This window comes from Colias philodice, chromosome 3 (assembly GCF_061535455.1).
Source record: "Colias philodice isolate Cphi_HAF_F1 chromosome 3, ilColPhil1 Martin Lab GWU primary, whole genome shotgun sequence".
Taxonomy (NCBI): domain Eukaryota; kingdom Metazoa; phylum Arthropoda; class Insecta; order Lepidoptera; family Pieridae; genus Colias; species Colias philodice.
Genome location: NC_143088.1, coordinates 1,263,094 through 1,280,415, shown reverse-complemented (window position 1 = coordinate 1,280,415; position 17,322 = coordinate 1,263,094). Strand labels below are relative to the sequence as shown.

The following is a 17,322-nucleotide window of genomic DNA, read 5'->3' as shown; positions in this document are numbered from 1 at the left end:
ACGCCAGGGTAATTATTTAAGTCAGGATAGTAAGCTACACTTATGAAATGTGTATTTTTCGTTGGAAAGTAATAATTCAGTATTATAAAATCTGTGTGAATTAGCACAGGTTCGAGTAACTTTTTCTGTTGCATATTTTTATTGGATGCAGTAAAATTTGGTAAAATGCGATGCGAAAAAATAAACTAGTCTGCTGCAGTTGTCACTCATGTATTTACATAGAAATTCAATATTGCATGGGTATGTAGCAATCCATTTATTCATACCATAGATTTGAAAAAAACTAGCTTGTTGTTCTAGTTTGAAAAAAGCAGGAATATGATAAAATGACAAGGAGAGGGGAAAGGGAAAACGAAAACAAACACATGTTCAGTAAAATATGTATAATAAATTGATTAATAATTATTAAAGCTTAGTAATTATTTATATACAAATAACGAATATAAATGCTATATCCAATTCATTATGATTCCGATTCTTCAGTGTTGATTGTCGGATATCTGCACTCCGGCATTCCGCATTCACACTTCATCCATTTTGATTTCACTGACCAGAATTTATCACCATAATCAAACCTGTAACAATAAAACAAAATTGGATAGTCTTAGATATTAAAAGAACTTGTTTTGTACAAAGAGGCCTCTATTTGTAGAGTGTAGACCACGGCCACTTATAAATTTAATCACTTTTAATAATTATTATCTGTCACATCTATTCTCTGTCCGTGTTTTATAATCTGTGCTTTATAGTCTATGGACTGTAGTCTATACTCTAGTCTCTGATCGGATGTTTATATTCTATGATTTTAAATTGTTAATAAATGATCTGTAGTCTATGGTCTGTACTGTATAGTCTGTGCTTTATATTCTGTAAGATACGTTCTAGCTTCTGATCTGATGTCTATCTCCTCCTCTTTTAGTCTGTGGTTTGTTGTCTGTAGTTCACTCACGTGATCTCCTGCAGCGGCGGCAGGTCTTGCAGCGCAAACAGCGCGACGGCGGGCAGGCGCAGGTCACGCGTTGCGGTGAACACGCGCACCGGCGCCGCGTTCGGCCGGCAGCTGTGGTTCACGAAGCGGGCCGCGCTGCCGTACCGCGCCGCGTCAACGCACAGCTGCGTTTTGTCACTACATTGCTGTCAATCAAAATTGAAAATATTAAAAACCTTGTTTAGACACAAAGTTCATTTTTTAATTTAGTTAAATTGGAAGAATATTGAAATGAAAATTTTTACGGTTGAAACGCAATAATATAACCGTCACGAAAATGTGCAGTGTTTTTTTCGAAAAGGGAGAGAGCGATCGAGACAGCGCGAAGAGAGAGCGGTTAAGAGAGAGTGCGAAAGGGTGAACATAGTATACTTTGTACGCACGCATTTTTGTATTCCGAAGCGACTGACTATGATGGTTGTCTTTACCTCGAAGTGCACTAACCTCCTTCCTTGCCTGAAGGTTGCCTGGCAGAGATGGCTTTGAGCCATAAGGCCGCCATTTGTACATTTTAAATGGTTTTGTTTTATGTACATATTTTAATATGTTGTACAATAAAGAGTATAGTGTAAAATAACCTCAAGCAGATCCGGCTTGACATCGAGCGCGAACATATAATGGTCCATGGCCCTCGCGTCCGCCGTGTCAGCGGGCAGCAGCTCCCCGCAGTAGAGCGCGAGCAGCGTGCCGCGCGCCGCGCGGTGCCGCACGCGCAGCCCCCAGCCGCGCGTCGCCGTGCGGAACACCTGCACGCGCACGCCCAGCGAGCCCGTGCGTTCTACCCGCCCCACCACGCGGTTCGTGCACAGGTTCTGCGGAGATTTTAATTTATTTTAAACATAATATTTTAGACATAATGGTTGATAAAATTTTAAGTAATTTTCAGTTTTGAATCCTTGCACTTCATTGGTAAAATATGAAAATTTGCTTTGCAGCTTCACGAGTGCGCGTCCGCAGCTCCACGACATGCGGTGAGTTGTATCTTTGGTCAAAAATTGTTTTTATGATTTTTTATTTCGAAGGACGTAGTCCACTATGACGATGTCCTGATTTACGTTGCTTTTCTTGCGCACACGCAGCAGCAGCAGCAGCAGCAGCAGCAGCGCTCACCTGGTCGCAGCCGCACGTGTGCGCGCACTCGAACAGCATGGGCGCGTCGTGGTGCGGGAAGGCGGGCAGCAGCGCGCCCCCCGCGCTGTACCACGCGCGCACGCTGAGCACGCCGCATGCGCACCCGGCGCCACAGCTTGCGTCTTTGCACGTACACCCCTGCGTACATAAACGGGATAGATGGATACTTCGACATGAAAAAATCGGGACCTGTCAATAAAAAAATGCCTATCACTAGCCGGGTCGCCGACGACCCTTACTAAAGTGAGTTCCGACAGTCTAAACAGTTTCACGTCGAGCGGAAAAACCTTAGATCATTAAGTAATGGATGGAGTACGCTGGCAAATGTTCTAACTAAACTTTCTGCCGATTTTGGTGCGGGGAGGGTAACTCACACTATGAAACACAATCACACATTCACAAAAATAAATTGTGTCTTTACAAACTCAAACTATTACACAATTCACACTAGCATGTTTTTGCACACATACATCGATCACACAGAAAAATCTCTGTACATATATAGGTCTACCAGAATCTGATGGCATATTTATATTTAAGAAATAAAATATTTTCATGTGGCAACTTTATTTGACAACTATCAAATTGGTTGTCAAATTATTTGTCTTCTTTGCAATTGATGAATAATTTCATGGACTAATAGAATCTAAAGAGGACTGATGATTGTCATACTAGAGATCGTACCCCGTAATTTCAGCTTATTGCTAGATGGCGCTCTCATTTGAGCTTATTATTTAATTTGCAGTTTTAAAAGCGCCACCTAGTGACCAATTTTAGAACTAAGGAAACAGCAAACTATCGATTTTCAATTATTTCATCTAGAGGGCGTTGTTTTAAAAACTCCGGTGTTTTTGAATTATTATTTTAGTTTTTAGGGAGCATCTAAGGAAGTGAGTACCTCTATTACGATTTCGACACCCACTACAAACATTCGACATAGTGATCAGAGTAGTGTATATAATATAATTATATTATATATATTCTTTATTTTCTGTTAAAAAAATGTCTATATCTTTTTTCTTCTTAAGTATTCCCTTGTAAACAGTATTATTTATATGACCATAAAATACGGGAAAAGAAAAAAAAAAGAAGATGTACAGCGATGATTTGAACCAGCATCTATCGATTTTTCAATCTTTAAAACTAAAACAAAATGATGTGGAGGTAGGGAGGTGGATTTCCTCAATCGAAAAAGGGAGAGACTAGTCTACTCAACCGGCCGGCCGTAAAGGCCCCGATTATTGATTATGCTGGTTGTATATATGCTCTGTAGCGAAAACATTTCGCTTGCGCGATTCAGAGCAAAAAATAAAAATATTTTTTTGCGTATTATATTTTACGTATTATATTTTACGTTATAGTTTACGTTTTTTTGCGTATTATATTTTACGTCAAGATACTATTTGGCACATTGATTTTTTTAGTAGCGACATCTCTTAGCTTCATTAAACCAACTTAATGCTCTAAGGCGACATCTAGTTCTTAAACGTATAAAAAAGCTTATAAAAATGCCAAATGCTACTGTGAGTGACATCTATCGACAAAATTGGGAACTGAGAAACGAGTTACGTTTTTTACTATGGCGATTGTAAGTCTTCTTGAGTGTATTAGTCTATGATAATTTTTAGGATTTTGTCTAAAAAATCTTCGAAAATGTCGAAAAAGCCGCTGCGATCACAAGCAAGAGGTGTTGTTTATAATGTGTATAGAAAAACATTCGATGAAGAAGGGTCAAACACATCACAATTTTCAATTTTGAATATTTTATTGGTAAATTGGACTTACCCGTTTTGATACGTTAAATTAAAAATATTATATACGTAGGTAACTATAATATTGTTTGTTGTTTACAATATAATTTTATGAAAACTTATTACAGGAGTTTCCAATACGGCTATTCGTCAAGTCCAAGCTGTCCAAGTCAATTTTATAATGTGTGTATCTGTTAATACTTACTAAAATAAACATAGTTTTATTTTATTTTATAAAACCTACCATTTTATTACCTATAAGCAATTTATTTTTGATCTGCATTATCATTACATCCATATATTTTCACATGGCATAATGATAATGAATATACAAATATAGGTATGTGTAAATAATAATATGTATTACCTATATAAAAGTAATATGTATATTATACATGTAAGTATGTACCTACATAATATCAAGTGGATATCTCATTATTAAGTACAGTATTGTCCACTTATGTAATGTGACTATAGTCCTTTCCACCTAAGATGATTTCTGTGACACATCGATTTTTGACACGTGTAGAGATGTCGGTTACTGAAATCGTATCAATTGTTTCCGATAATCGATAATATTCTATATGGAAATTAAATCGATTTGAATAAAGTACCAAAATTAGTTTTTTCGGCATTTCGCCAACAATTAACTAAGGAAACTTAGCAAACAACAGCAACAAAAAGTCAACAATAACAATTAGTAACAATAACAGAATACCACGTAAAGTATCAATATAAAAATGCATCTTGTATACAAGGCTGACGCACTCGTACAGACGATTGACTCGATTGACAAACGATCACAAGATGGGCGCCGATTATATGATTTTCCAACTCTATGATTTTTCAACGATCCATTTCATGTACACGAATTGCGTAGGTATTATATTTTTGTGTTATTTTATTTTATTTTTCATTATATTAAACTAAACGATACTGTTTTTGATTTATAAGCTTAAGATGTTTCATTTTTATATTTTTGGTAATAATGCCGCCATAAAATAAAAATATTATGCAGTAAAATTATTTTGACTTTTTAAACATAAAATTCGTAATTCGGAACACGATGAAGTGTCACAGGAATCATCATAGGTGAAAAGGACTATAATGATATTGAGGACAAAATGAAAAATAAGCAGTATCAAGATCGTTCAGTCTATTTTCCCTAGGGTTGCACACTCAAAATTTTGATTTCCCTAATTGCCATCAGATTCTGGTTTACCTATACGTTATACAATCGCTCTATATCGATATTACAAAAAGAATAATTTTGTTGAAATTAGAAATAACATTAATATTATATTCATAAAAAAATACTACACAGGTCATTTGTAACGTTTTTATCATTATTATATGCATACGAAAAAATATAAACAAATATAAACAAATTACTTAATAGAAAGGTTACAAGATTAACATTACAAAAAAAAAACGGTTAAATGCGAGTCGGACTCGCGCACGAAGAGTTCCGTACCATTAAAATGTTCTGCCACTTAAAGGTAACCGAGCGTAAATTTTAATAAATATATACTTACAAAATAAACATTATACTCCTTTTTGTGCAGTTGTGTAAAATTTTAATATAATAAAGATTATTTCTCATCTCATTTCAAATTATACTTAGAAAAATATTTTTTATCGACAACGATAGCTAGAAGTAGTCCGTCACTAAGAAAGTCGTAAAAATTTACGACCTTTTAAGCGACGAGTTTTCAAATTCAACTCTATCACTAAGTTCATAAAGATTAAATTTGTATTTCTTTCCAAGATAGTCTCGTGGGGAGTGCGGTTCAATATCGCGTTCTAAATTCAAGTTTATCTCTTAGTTCATAAAGATTAAATTTGTATATTTTTTTTCCATGATAGTCTCGTGAGGCCACATCAATGATCGAGTAAACATGACTCGATTATTTGTCTTGATCATATCGCTAAACGATACATCGACGATTATTAGAAATTGCATTTAAATAGATATTTACGTAAAAAAATAAAAAAATACTTACGATATACTCTGTCCATTATATTATTTGCTTTTTGACAGCTCACAAATATGAAATTTTGTATTTATTATTTTAAAATGTCATACATTAAAATACTGTACTTTATGGACAGTTACCGCCCACTAAGAGATGTGTTTCACAGAACGATTCCATATTATTGTGCCACAGATTATAAATAATCGTTATGTGAATATATCCGATAAAAAAGTCTTCTACTCAGTTAATGTTATTTAAACATAAAGACAACCAAATTGTATGATAGAAACCAAATAAAATATTAGTATAATATAAAGTTTTACTTTTTTTTAGTTTATGTTAAACAAATAAAACAACGAGAGTAGTTTAATCTATTTTATTATCCTAAGTCGTCAGAATTAAAATCTTCACTAGATTCGTCCGATGAAGAGTCTTCCGTAATATGGATAAGGTCTTGTGTGCAAATAGTCAAATGCAATATCACGGTACCAATCAGATAATATGACACGTTTGTTTCTCTCCACCACTTTTGCCCAGTTCTCGGCCGTCACGTGGGTGCAAGCGTCTTTTAGTAATGCCATCATTTTATTCGCTGTGAATGGCGGGCTCGTATTGCTTCTCGCAGCATGCCCTTTTACTTGAGCCCAGATGAGCTCTATAGCGTTATATTGGCAGTGATATGGAGGAATTCTAAGGACGATATGGCCATACTCTATTGCCATTTCATCTATTACATAGCGTTTAGGTTTTTTTTTTGTTTTTAATATTTGTAATAATTCTATTTTTAACATAGAATCGTCCACATTTTCTCCATTATCACGAAGCCAATTAATAATTTCATGTTTTTTATTAGCTTGTGTTTTATCAATTTGGCAAGAGTGGTAAGGTGCGTTATCAATCAAAATTGTAGATGGTTCTTCCAATGATAGGAGCATGTTTTTGAACCACTCTTCATAGACCTCTGCATTCATTTCTTCGTGGTAATCGCCTGATTGCTTAGATTTAAATGCCAGCAGTGCATTTCGTACAAAACCTTTTGCCGTACCAGCGTGACAAATGATGAGGCGTTCACCTTTTCCCATTGGTACTGCGAGGTTGACGCAGCAGTATCGTCGGTCCAGGAACGGGATATTGTGTGGTTAGCGTTGAGCCATGTTTCATCTGTAAAAACAATATTTGTCCAATCTTGTATTCTTTTTGCCTGCCTTAAAAAGTCACATCGTGACAAAGCAACATCAGTACGTTCCATTAACACTTTTCTTTTATCACATTTTTTAAATGAAAAGCCAATTGTTTTTAAAACTTTCGCCAATGAAGATTTTATACCACGAAATAAACCACTTCTTTCCAAGGAAACAATAAGTTTTCTTAAAGTTGGAATTTTTCAAATAGTAGTCATATACATGACGACGAATGGCATCAGCGTCAAAATCATCAACACCTGTCACCTTACGAGGCCGGCGCTTTCTTTTTGGTGTAGAAGGTTTGTTTCTTTCCAAGCCACTCCTACCGTAGGCATCATTAGTAATTTTAGTCACAGTTGGTAGACTGATACCCAACACGGCCGAAACACGGTTTCGCACTTGCGAGAAAGGTATGAGAGGACCGCCATTTTGGATTTTCTTTCTCAAAGAAATCACAAAGTTTTAGCACTAACTGTCTGGATTGTCCTTTCAAAACTTCTCCTTTCGGCATTTTCAAGATCAATGGATCTAAACACTCACAAAAGATGCACCGAGGAATAAAACTACTCAACTCAAGGCGACTAACAAATGCGAGAGAACACTCAGCGAACATAAATGCGTGTGACTGGCACGGGCGTTTTGCTGCGAGTGACGGATGACGTCAAAATGGTGGCCGGTGGATGGTCGGTTGATGTTACCAGTATACATATAGGTAATATAATGTCAAACCGTTTGGAGATTTTGGCAATTAAAATATATATATGTATATATATATATTTATATATATTAATAAATGATATATAATATAATATATAAACAAAACAAAAACGCAATATAAAATGTTTATAATATGTACTTATTATTACATTGCTTACTATTACATTTACGTAGTAATTTAATTAATTTAATTTATTTATTCGATTAATGGTTATATTAAAAATTCATAATCGGAATGATATCACAATCGAGAATCTTTTGAACATCACTAAAGTTTAAATTTATAAAGAATGGAAAAAATTTGATCACGAGGCGGCCGGAATGGCGCGAAAGGATGCGGGTTCGAGTCCCGCCTCGTGATCGAATTTTTTCTATTCTTTATAAATTTATATTTATAAAGCATTTTAATGCCATAAAACCAAAATATCAATCACTAAAGTTATCAACCGTCGAGCTGTCAAAAAGCAATTCTTATACTAACTATAATGAAAGGTTATTCCATTTTTTTTAATATTTGATGTGTTTGACTTGTTTCTGCAAGACTTGACAGCACAAAACGGCATTTTTAGCGGAGCACTCGCAGACGTCCTTTCGATGATGATTGACCAATACGCAGAGTGTTTGTAATCGATTACGCAAGTAGTTTTTATGAAAGCATAAGATTTTTCGATTCGAATAATACCTCGGCAAAAGGGGAAGCACCTGTGAGTGTTATCCATTACTTAATGATCTAAGGGAAAAACCATACCCCACACAAAAAATAACCTTACCATGGTCCCCAGAAAGTACTAAAACACTATGTATACAGAAATGTATACAACCCACCTGCAGGCTCTGCACGGTGCGGTCGACGTGCACGTGCTCGGTGTACACGTGCTGCGACACGTACGTGAAGTGCACCGGCGCGGGCTCGTCGTCCACCTCGTTGATCACCGGCACCGGGTACGGTTCGCGACCTTTCGATATGTCGCTGGAGGAAATACGTTTTTCTTTTAGTTTTAACCCATTGAGCCCCGAACGGCCCGATCGGTCCACGACACAATAGATTTTCTATTGTGTCTGTGATTCCGGGGCCTGAGTTATTAATAAAAATATCTGGTAATCTATAATAAAAATTAATCGCCAAATGTGTCGCTAAACGGAAAACTCGAGAACGGCGTGACAAATTCGTTATTTTTTAAACATTTTGCGATGGCACATGGAAGTTACTTATGGAGAGAAAATGCGGAAAACGAACAGTGGGACAGAACAACGTCTGTCGGTACACCTAGTACAATATAAATAGTAATTATGCACAGTATTTGTGCGTAGGACGCTACAGTACAATTTGCGTTACGCATAACTGCTGTGCGCAGGACGCGTCACGGGAGCTCCTGATGGAGAGAGAAAACGCGAAAAAGGAACAATCGGACAGAACAACGTCTGTCGGGGTAGCTAGTACAATAAAAATAGTTAAATTCTGTCTGTCTGTCAGTGTACACACACGACACTAACCTCACCAACACGCGGCACTTGGTGAAGCTGCCCCCGGTGGCCAGCGCCATCCGCATGTTGAGCACTATGGCGCTGCGGCACTCGCCCGAACTCACTTGCACAGCCTGTTCACCGGATGAGTTTTCTACGTCTGTCTGTTGGTTTACAAATTTCAATTTTATTATTGAATTTTGCAAAGTTTTTATACAAAAGATTTGATTTAGATTAAACAATATAAAAAAAATCTAGTTTTAAATTTTACAAAAATGACAAAAATATTATCATTGAAGGTTGGTGCAAAAAGGGGTATTATTATATTTTAGTTACCTTTGCTCCTCTCGCTAGAAGCACGATGACACAAGGATAATGTCCCTCCCGAGCTGCGATATGTCTGAAAAAGAGGTGCAAAAATTGATTTTGTTATAATTTTTCATCCGCATCATCCGCATGCACGTACTAGTGGATGACATGACTGTCGTTGATATGACACGACTGTCATTTTTCACGTCGCAACGAAGCGATGTGAATATTTTTTTGTCTTGACATAGTTAAGAGACTGGAAAGGGGTATAGGCCACTTTTTGCCGTTATGAAACATAACTTCCCCATGGACATTTCTTTTGACCGCGGACCACGCCCACATTTAGGAACACTATTCCATTCCTAAAGAAAAAAAATCTGGTCAAGTATACATACAACGGTGTATCACAGTGCGCGTTTGTCGCATCCACGATATAAGACGCGGCGTCGAGCAGCAGCTGCAAGCACGTCGCGTCACCGGCCAGCACGCACCAGTGGATGACCCCGTTGCCTTCGTTGTCTGTTGCGCTCGCGTCAGCGCCGTGTTTTAGGAGCAACCTGGTGAATTTAATATTTTTTTTATAAGATAGATAATGTTTTTTGTGATTTCAATGAAATTTTCAGAATTATAGATAAACTTGTCATACGTCCTAAGTGCGTATGGTATTTAAGATTAATAAAATACAAAAAGACCTTACGTCGCTTATGAAAAAAACTCGTGAAAGAAACTTTCATGTAGAAATTGACACGTCCAAGATATAAAAAATGAGGCGAATTTCGTGACAGCCCTACAAAATCACCTAAGTAATCAACCCAATGTTGTGGCAACGACGCCACCACTGACAACATCTGTGTGGCTGTCCTCAGCGGTGTGCTGCTACGTTGCCGCACTGCACTGCCGCGCGGCAACGTCGCCACACTCACCTCACAACCTCCGCGTGGCTATTCTCCGCAGCACGCACGAGCGGTGTCCAGCCGCCCGAGTCACGCGCGTTCGGTGCGGCACCGCCGCGCAGCAGCAGCGCGGCAACGTCGCCGCCACCGTGCTGCGCGGCCATGTGCAACGCTGTCATGCCTTCTGGCCCCTAGTAAAGAAATATTTTGATCAATAAGAATCTTGATAATCGGTTGAAAATACTACGAGAAATGAATGTTAAAAAAAAATATCAACAAACATTAAAAAAACGTACATTATTTATGGACAAATTGTTAAGTAATAAAATCAAAATCATAGATGAGTTATTGCTTTTCCCGTTTTTTCAACAAACTAATTAATATATTTTGCAGTATAAATAATGCAATCTAAACTGCACTTCACTAACCTTCAAATTAACATCACATCCAGCTGCAATAAGGTATCTGATACATCTCAAAATGTCCTCCTCCTTGACCTTAGCGTCTCTCTTCTCTGGCTCCTCTTTTAGTACTGTTTTATCATCAATCTCCTCCCCATCTTCTTTCTTGACCTCGACTTCCTCTTCATCTTCCTTTTTAACTTCTACATCATCATCTTTGTTCTCGACGTCCATTTCTTCGGGCGTCTCTTTTTCTAACAAGGCTGTAATGGAAACAACGATATACATATTTTCTTATGTATAATATACAATACGGTAAGCTTTAAAAATTGTAAAAGTAGATAATATGTATGTGACTGATTTGGATATAATTGTTTTTATCAAAATACCCACATTACGTTTAATTTTTTCCGGCATTTATCATAAATTTAATGTAATCATAACTGTTAATTTCTTTAACAGTTTTACGGACCAAGTTCAAGTATACCTTTTTTTATTAATTTTACATTTATTTGAAAAAAAAAAATTAGAGATTTTTGCACACATGCACACGTGCCGCCACCTACGTCACTTATACACGACATGAACTTACCAAGAACAGCTCTCATCAGGGGCGTGCGAGACGCAGCATCCACTGCATCTAGATTCGCTCCGGCATACTGCAGCAGGCAGAGCGCGCTCAGTCGGCCGCTGACCGCCGCCGCGTGCACACACGTGCCGCCTTCAATGTCGCTTATTGGCGTGTTTAGGAGATCGCGTTTAACTGAAAATTTGCAATAATGTTGAAAGTTTAATTTTTATGAATATTACCGTTCTTATTGTTATTTAAAATATTGCAAGTAATACATTTTAGAGTTTATAATAAAAGCAGAAGTATTATCCTTTATACCCAATATTATGTGCATGTAGCATATAAAATTGTCCTTATTTTACAACAATTATTATCTACTTTATTATCTTTACAATGATAAGAAATTACTTGCAAATTATTCTTAAAAAATTAATACTATAATTTGAATATCTATATCACTATATGTGTCCCTATTTAAAAGAGTAATAAGAAAAAACACTCACCAATCTTTGGCATCAGCTGCTCAACAGTTTCGCCAGCAATTATTCCCTCGTACAACTTGTATACTGTGAAAGCAGCTTCAGTGTCGACTTTTACAGAATCACAAAGTTTTTCCAAATCAGGCAAGTGTGGCATCAAGTCCTCTGGAATTATGGGACCTTTTTCCAGCTTCGATTCTTCGATGGTTGAGAAACTGAGGTATGCTGGTATACTGAAAAAAGTAAGGTTTAATTAAATATCCTAGTAATATTATAAATGCGAAAGTTTGTGAGGATGTGTGTGTGTTTGTTACTCTTTCACGCAAATACTACTGCACCGATTACAATAAAATTAAGCACATAGAGGGTAAGGGGTTGGATTAACACATAGGATAGGTTTTATCTCGGAAATCCCACGAGAACGGGAACTATGCGTGTTTTTCTTTGTTTTTCCGCGGGCGGAAAGCTGACTAGCTTTCGGCTTCACCCGCGTTTTAATAATAATCTAATATTACAAACAATATAGTGTATAACCAGTACACACCACTGCTCCCTCTGGTCCGGCAGGTACACGCGCTTGTTCGAGCAGCGCATGCTTAGTTGCACTTTTGAGCAGGAACTATTAGCCGGTCGCCATGGCAACGCGTGGACGCCACAGTGCGGGCAGCCCGCGGGACGAGCGTCGCTGTACGGTACTCCGCACTCCAGGTGGAACAGGTGGTTCATGGAGCATTGGTAGAATATACCCTGGGATGGGGAAATAAAAGAATCATTTTTTGAATGTTATTTGGTTCTAAACAAGTGTATTATTATATGATACAGAGAGAAAAAGGCCTGTTTATAAACGCAAAATTACGGACAACAAATAATAGAAATAAAAAATAGTATGTACTGTAAGTGAAGTAAACAAATAAATGAAGAGAGATGTGAAATAAAAATCTTAACATGTTTGGTTCATTTTTAAGTTAAACATAACCATAAATAAATATTACTGAAAAAAAAGAGACAACCAATCAAGAGAAAACCAAACACTTTTTACTTACAATTTTTTTATACATTTTTTAATAGCCTTACGATATAATATCAATTACAGCCCCAAAATTACCTGCGTACAAAACAGACCGCACGCCGGACAGCACATGTGCTTGTCCATCTGTGCTGTGTGCAACTTGCACAGTAACAAGTACGGAGCCCTAGGCCCCGCTCTGCGCATACAAGATAACCCGCCATCTTCTTCACGTAGTGCTTTGTGGGAGCACCCTACACGCATACCATCGACGATCTCGATCGCTTGGCAGAATACTGGCTCTGTGGAAAAAAAAAAGAAATAGAACGATTTTTGACGGTTTAAATGTAGAATGAAAAAATATATGAAAACTTTTGTTTTTTTTTTGAGTAATGTATACCTTATTTCCTTGCAGTAATGTTCAAAGTTTATAGTCATTAGAAAACTCTGCCCAATAGTCGCATAGGCATAGTTTTTCTTGGGACAATTTTGTGCGTAATTGTGATTCTACTTGTTAATTGTAAGATTATACACTTACCTATCAGATCTGACGGTTCAGCATAAATGTTGGTAGTTTCTTCACACTGACATACAGCAAATACTGTTGACGATCCTGTAGGACTGGCCGCCACTGCCCCTTCTTCTGCACCCGCGGAATTACTACAGAATACACTATTTATAAAGTCGTGTGTTTGTATACTTAGATCTTTGAAATTATGTAACAGATTTTGATGATTCTTTAATGGATAGAGTGATTCTCGAGGAAGGTTTTAGTATATAATTTATTACGTTTTAGACAAAGCTAGCCGCGGATGGCTAGTTACAATTAATAAAAAAACCACAGGCAAAAATTAAATATTTTCTGAACAACAATATGTTATAATAAATAAATAATTACCTATTTTCTTCCTCATGCTCCCATTCTTCGGGTCTTTCCTCAGGACTTGATGAATTGGCCCTTTGCCTCTTGTGTACTGACATTCTGATTTGAATAAAACAGTACGAAATTAATTAATATCGAATATTAAGAGACAAGTTTAGATATAACTAAATAGATTACGAAAGTAATTGTACTGAATGGATTTTGAAAAGAACATAAATAAATAATACTTACTGTGGTATTTCTTCATAGTAATAAACCCTTTTTCTATCTCGTCTAGATGAACGCCTAGTAGACACGGACATCCTACAAAAAATGTATAACATAAACGCAACACCCAAGTCCAAACATTCATTAAAAATATTGGCAGTGTGAAATGCAACAAAGCTTTTGTTACCATATTATATAAAGCACAGAAATATATTATCCAGTCACCTGACTTAGAATGGCAGAGCAGTGCTTTATAAATATTATGCATATTAACTTAAAACCAATGCTTTAACCCGTGACGCGTCCGGCGCACAGCCGGCACCGATCCCGATAGTGTCAAGGGACTTCACGAAATCTAGCTTTTTTATGACTACCGAGTTTGAAAATTTTATTTACCCTATTGTTCTATAATTATATGCCATGTATGATATATTTTTGGAAAGAGGAAGAAACTAGTTATAGCATAAAAATGTAATCATGACGATATATTTTTTCTATAAAATTATAAAAAATTGATTTTCTTTTGTTTTAATTTTAATTGCTTACATACTAACACTTACATGATAATGCTGAGTCATCAAATGATCATATTCACGTTTTCATATCACTACACGATTGCCAAATACATTCACTTATATTTTCACACATTTAACACAACGTATTTCACTATGAATAATAACAAATCTCCATTATTCACAAACAAGAAAAAAAGCGCCATTTTGCGTCTTCCGCACTGAAAAGTTGAGACACTTTTTCACTGAGTATTCTTCAAATATCCCTAAAACCAATATCATAAACGTATTCTACGTAAAATTTCCAGTAATATACGTCTCAATTATCACTCATCTAATTATTCCTCTCGGCATAATTCACAATCCAAATATTCGTTGAACAAGACAAATGTCACAAACTATGGCCGATGACGCAACTCAATCAATGATTCACTTTTTTTTTTATTTTGTGGTTTTAGTCTTTATTGCCAGCGTCGGAGTCGTACCGATTCGAATTAAAAATGTATAAGGCATAGACAAATATTTTTTATACTGGAAACATTCACTTGTAAGCAGCTACAGGTGACCTTCAAAGTCATTGGCCGCGTTATGAACAGTCGTTGTTACGCAGGACGCTACAGTACAGTTTTAGTTATGAGCAACCGCCTGTACATAGGACGCGTCACGGGTTAATTCATCCACAACCAAAGATATGTGACACATTCACCAAAGGAAACATTTCATTTGCACATGAAAACCAATGTATGATGGTTTTTCCACTATTAACAACATAATTATATGTATATCATCTTCCACCACAGCATATTTAGGCGAAATAGATATCATATAGCCATATACCAAGCATAAGAAGATTTTCGTCTTTCATAATATTAACGTTCTTATAACCATTGTCGGGCATATTAAAAAATGTAACCGTAACATTGCAAATAATGCAAACTCACGAAGGCTCGTCGTCCACCTGTATAGGCGAGGAGCGGTCGCTCTCATTGCCGCCGGGCATCGAGTTGAGCCGCCTGGAGCGCCGCGGCCGCTCCACCTGCGAAGCACCCTCAGAACATAAGAAGTAATCTCCGCTGCTAGCGCTGCCACTTTCCTCGTCTGCTTCTAATAGTTTAACTATCACCTCTGTGTCGTCGTCTTCGCACTCCTCGTTTTCACCCTCCGTTTCTCTGAAATTCAAATGAATTTAAAGTGTGGATATATATTTTTCTACATTTGAATTCTAATGGTGTTAGTGAAAATTGACAAACATTAACAAAAACACTAAAAATAAATACAGTCTCACAAAGGAATTTTGCATTTCATTTTTGGGATGTTATAAAGACGTTATAGATGTTATAAGTTAGCGTAATAATGGAATTAGATTTACTCCCCTTTCTCTAATATAAATTATAATGTATGTTTGCTATATTATGCAGGTGAATGAGTAAACAAATGTGGATAAATGTAGTAAACATACTGGACAAAATGCAGAATGATTTTTTGTATAAGTTTTTCAGTTATCATAACAATCAAAGTACATTACCTAAAATACAAATAGCATAGCCTTTTAGATGTATTATGACATTCCTACTTCTCTATATTTATGTTATATTTCCTATTAACAAATGAAGATAATTTACAATTACCTGTTGTCAGCTTCAGCAGGTTCATCTTCAACTTTCTGTTCAACAGATTTAAGTCCCAGTTCACACAAATGTTTGAGTTTCAAATCTGAATGATCAGTCTCGTCTCCTATGATCTCTTCCACTCTTTTTTTGCTCTTTTCTACTTGTTCGACATTCTTGTGTGCTGACCTGCGTGTCCGTACACCCTCTTCCACAGTTCTATCAGTAAGGTCAAGCCGTACATTGTTCTGTGACTCTAGTCCTATACGTAACTCTTCATTAGCCAGAACTTTAGCTGTTGGTTTGATTCTGCGAGTTGGTCTGGTTGATGTTGATGCTGATTCATTGTACTTCTCCTTTCGAGCGATTGCATTGGCTATAACATCGGAGGACTCTCTCCCGCGACGCCGCGTAGAATGTTTCGTACGCGAACTATCCGACGTTTCATCACTTTCAGATACAACCTTTTCCTTTTTTGGTGACACAAGTTCACTTTCATCATCAGATTCGCATTTGGCATTACGGGTGCGACCCGAACGTCTCGGCGTCTCTTCGTGCTTTTCTTCCTTAGAAACTATCTTCATGTTGCTATTTTTTGCGCCCGATTTTTCCGAACGAAACGTTAGGACGATACGCGGTTTTGGATCGTCAGATTCTTTCGTAGGAGACTCAGAATTCTCCACTTTCACGATAGTACAGTCTGGCGACGTGTCGGTATTGTCTTTTTTCTTGTTTGAGGCGCCGTCCTCGTCGCCGTGCATGTTGCTCAAGGTTGTGGCTATTCAGACGAGGTCGAGGTAAAGGCGTCCTCGTTCAACTTTTGAAATAATTAATGAAAATATGTATCGAATAACAATATTGTGTAATGTTACATTGTGTTTATTAATTAAATTAAAATATAAAAATAAGTCACTGTAAACAATTTAGTTTAAATAATTATGCTTACTGCTTATATAACTTAGAGTAAGAGATAGATTTAGAGCATTTTTATTCAATTTCATGTACAAAACAGTTTTACTTAATTCTAGTGACTCTTAATTCTACAAATTATTATTTTCATGTAAAAAAATAAAACATCCTCGCAGAAGGATTTGAAGGATTTCATAGCGTTATATTTTGACATTGACAGAGCATACCACAGAAAAAATAATACAGAGCTTTCATATCACAGAAGCTAAATATATGAGCATATGCCATACAGAAGCCATACAGCTAGAGTCAGAGGGTCTAGAATCTAGATAAT

At 36.7% G+C, this 17,322-nt stretch overlaps 1 protein-coding gene across 4 annotated transcripts; it reads right to left on the bottom strand.

Annotated features, from left to right (window-relative positions):
* Positions 1-368: 368 nt before the first annotated feature.
* Positions 369-17,192, bottom strand: LOC149489360 (histone-lysine N-methyltransferase EHMT2-like). 4 transcript variants are annotated; one of them, XM_089712629.1, is made up of 20 exons: positions 16,101-17,192; positions 15,596-15,641; positions 15,414-15,508; positions 13,985-14,056; positions 13,769-13,852; positions 13,409-13,542; positions 12,970-13,172; positions 12,409-12,611; positions 11,889-12,097; positions 11,407-11,577; positions 10,842-11,077; positions 10,444-10,604; positions 9,916-10,077; positions 9,548-9,611; positions 9,242-9,375; positions 8,573-8,717; positions 2,099-2,257; positions 1,567-1,800; positions 950-1,134; positions 369-575 (listed from the first exon to the last, which is right to left on the bottom strand). In XM_089712629.1, the coding sequence occupies exons 1-20, from the start codon at positions 16,838-16,840 to the stop codon at positions 464-466; spliced, it is 3,549 nt and encodes a 1,182-aa protein (XP_089568755.1). In that variant the 5' UTR covers positions 16,841-17,192; the 3' UTR covers positions 369-463. The 4 variants fall into 4 exon arrangements, with proteins under 4 accessions (XP_089568755.1, XP_089568740.1, XP_089568748.1 ...); XM_089712614.1 differs by having other exon boundaries at positions 15,414-15,641; XM_089712622.1 differs by having other exon boundaries at positions 13,409-13,530; positions 15,414-15,641.
* Positions 17,193-17,322: the final 130 nt, after the last annotated feature.

What these genes read in the sequence shown, in the direction of transcription:
- LOC149489360 (XM_089712614.1), bottom strand. Translation starts at nt 16,840, where the DNA reads ATGCACGGCGACGAGGACGGCGCCTCAAACAAGAAAAAAGACAATACC. An exon ending in TGAACCGTCAGATCTGATAG is followed by an intron (nt 13,173 to 13,408) that starts GTAAGTGTATAA and finishes TTTTTTCCACAG; the next exon opens with AGCCAGTATTCTGCCAAGCG. An exon ending in GCAGCTGATGCCAAAGATTG is followed by an intron (nt 11,578 to 11,888) that starts GTGAGTGTTTTT and finishes GCAAATTTTCAG; the next exon opens with TTAAACGCGATCTCCTAAAC.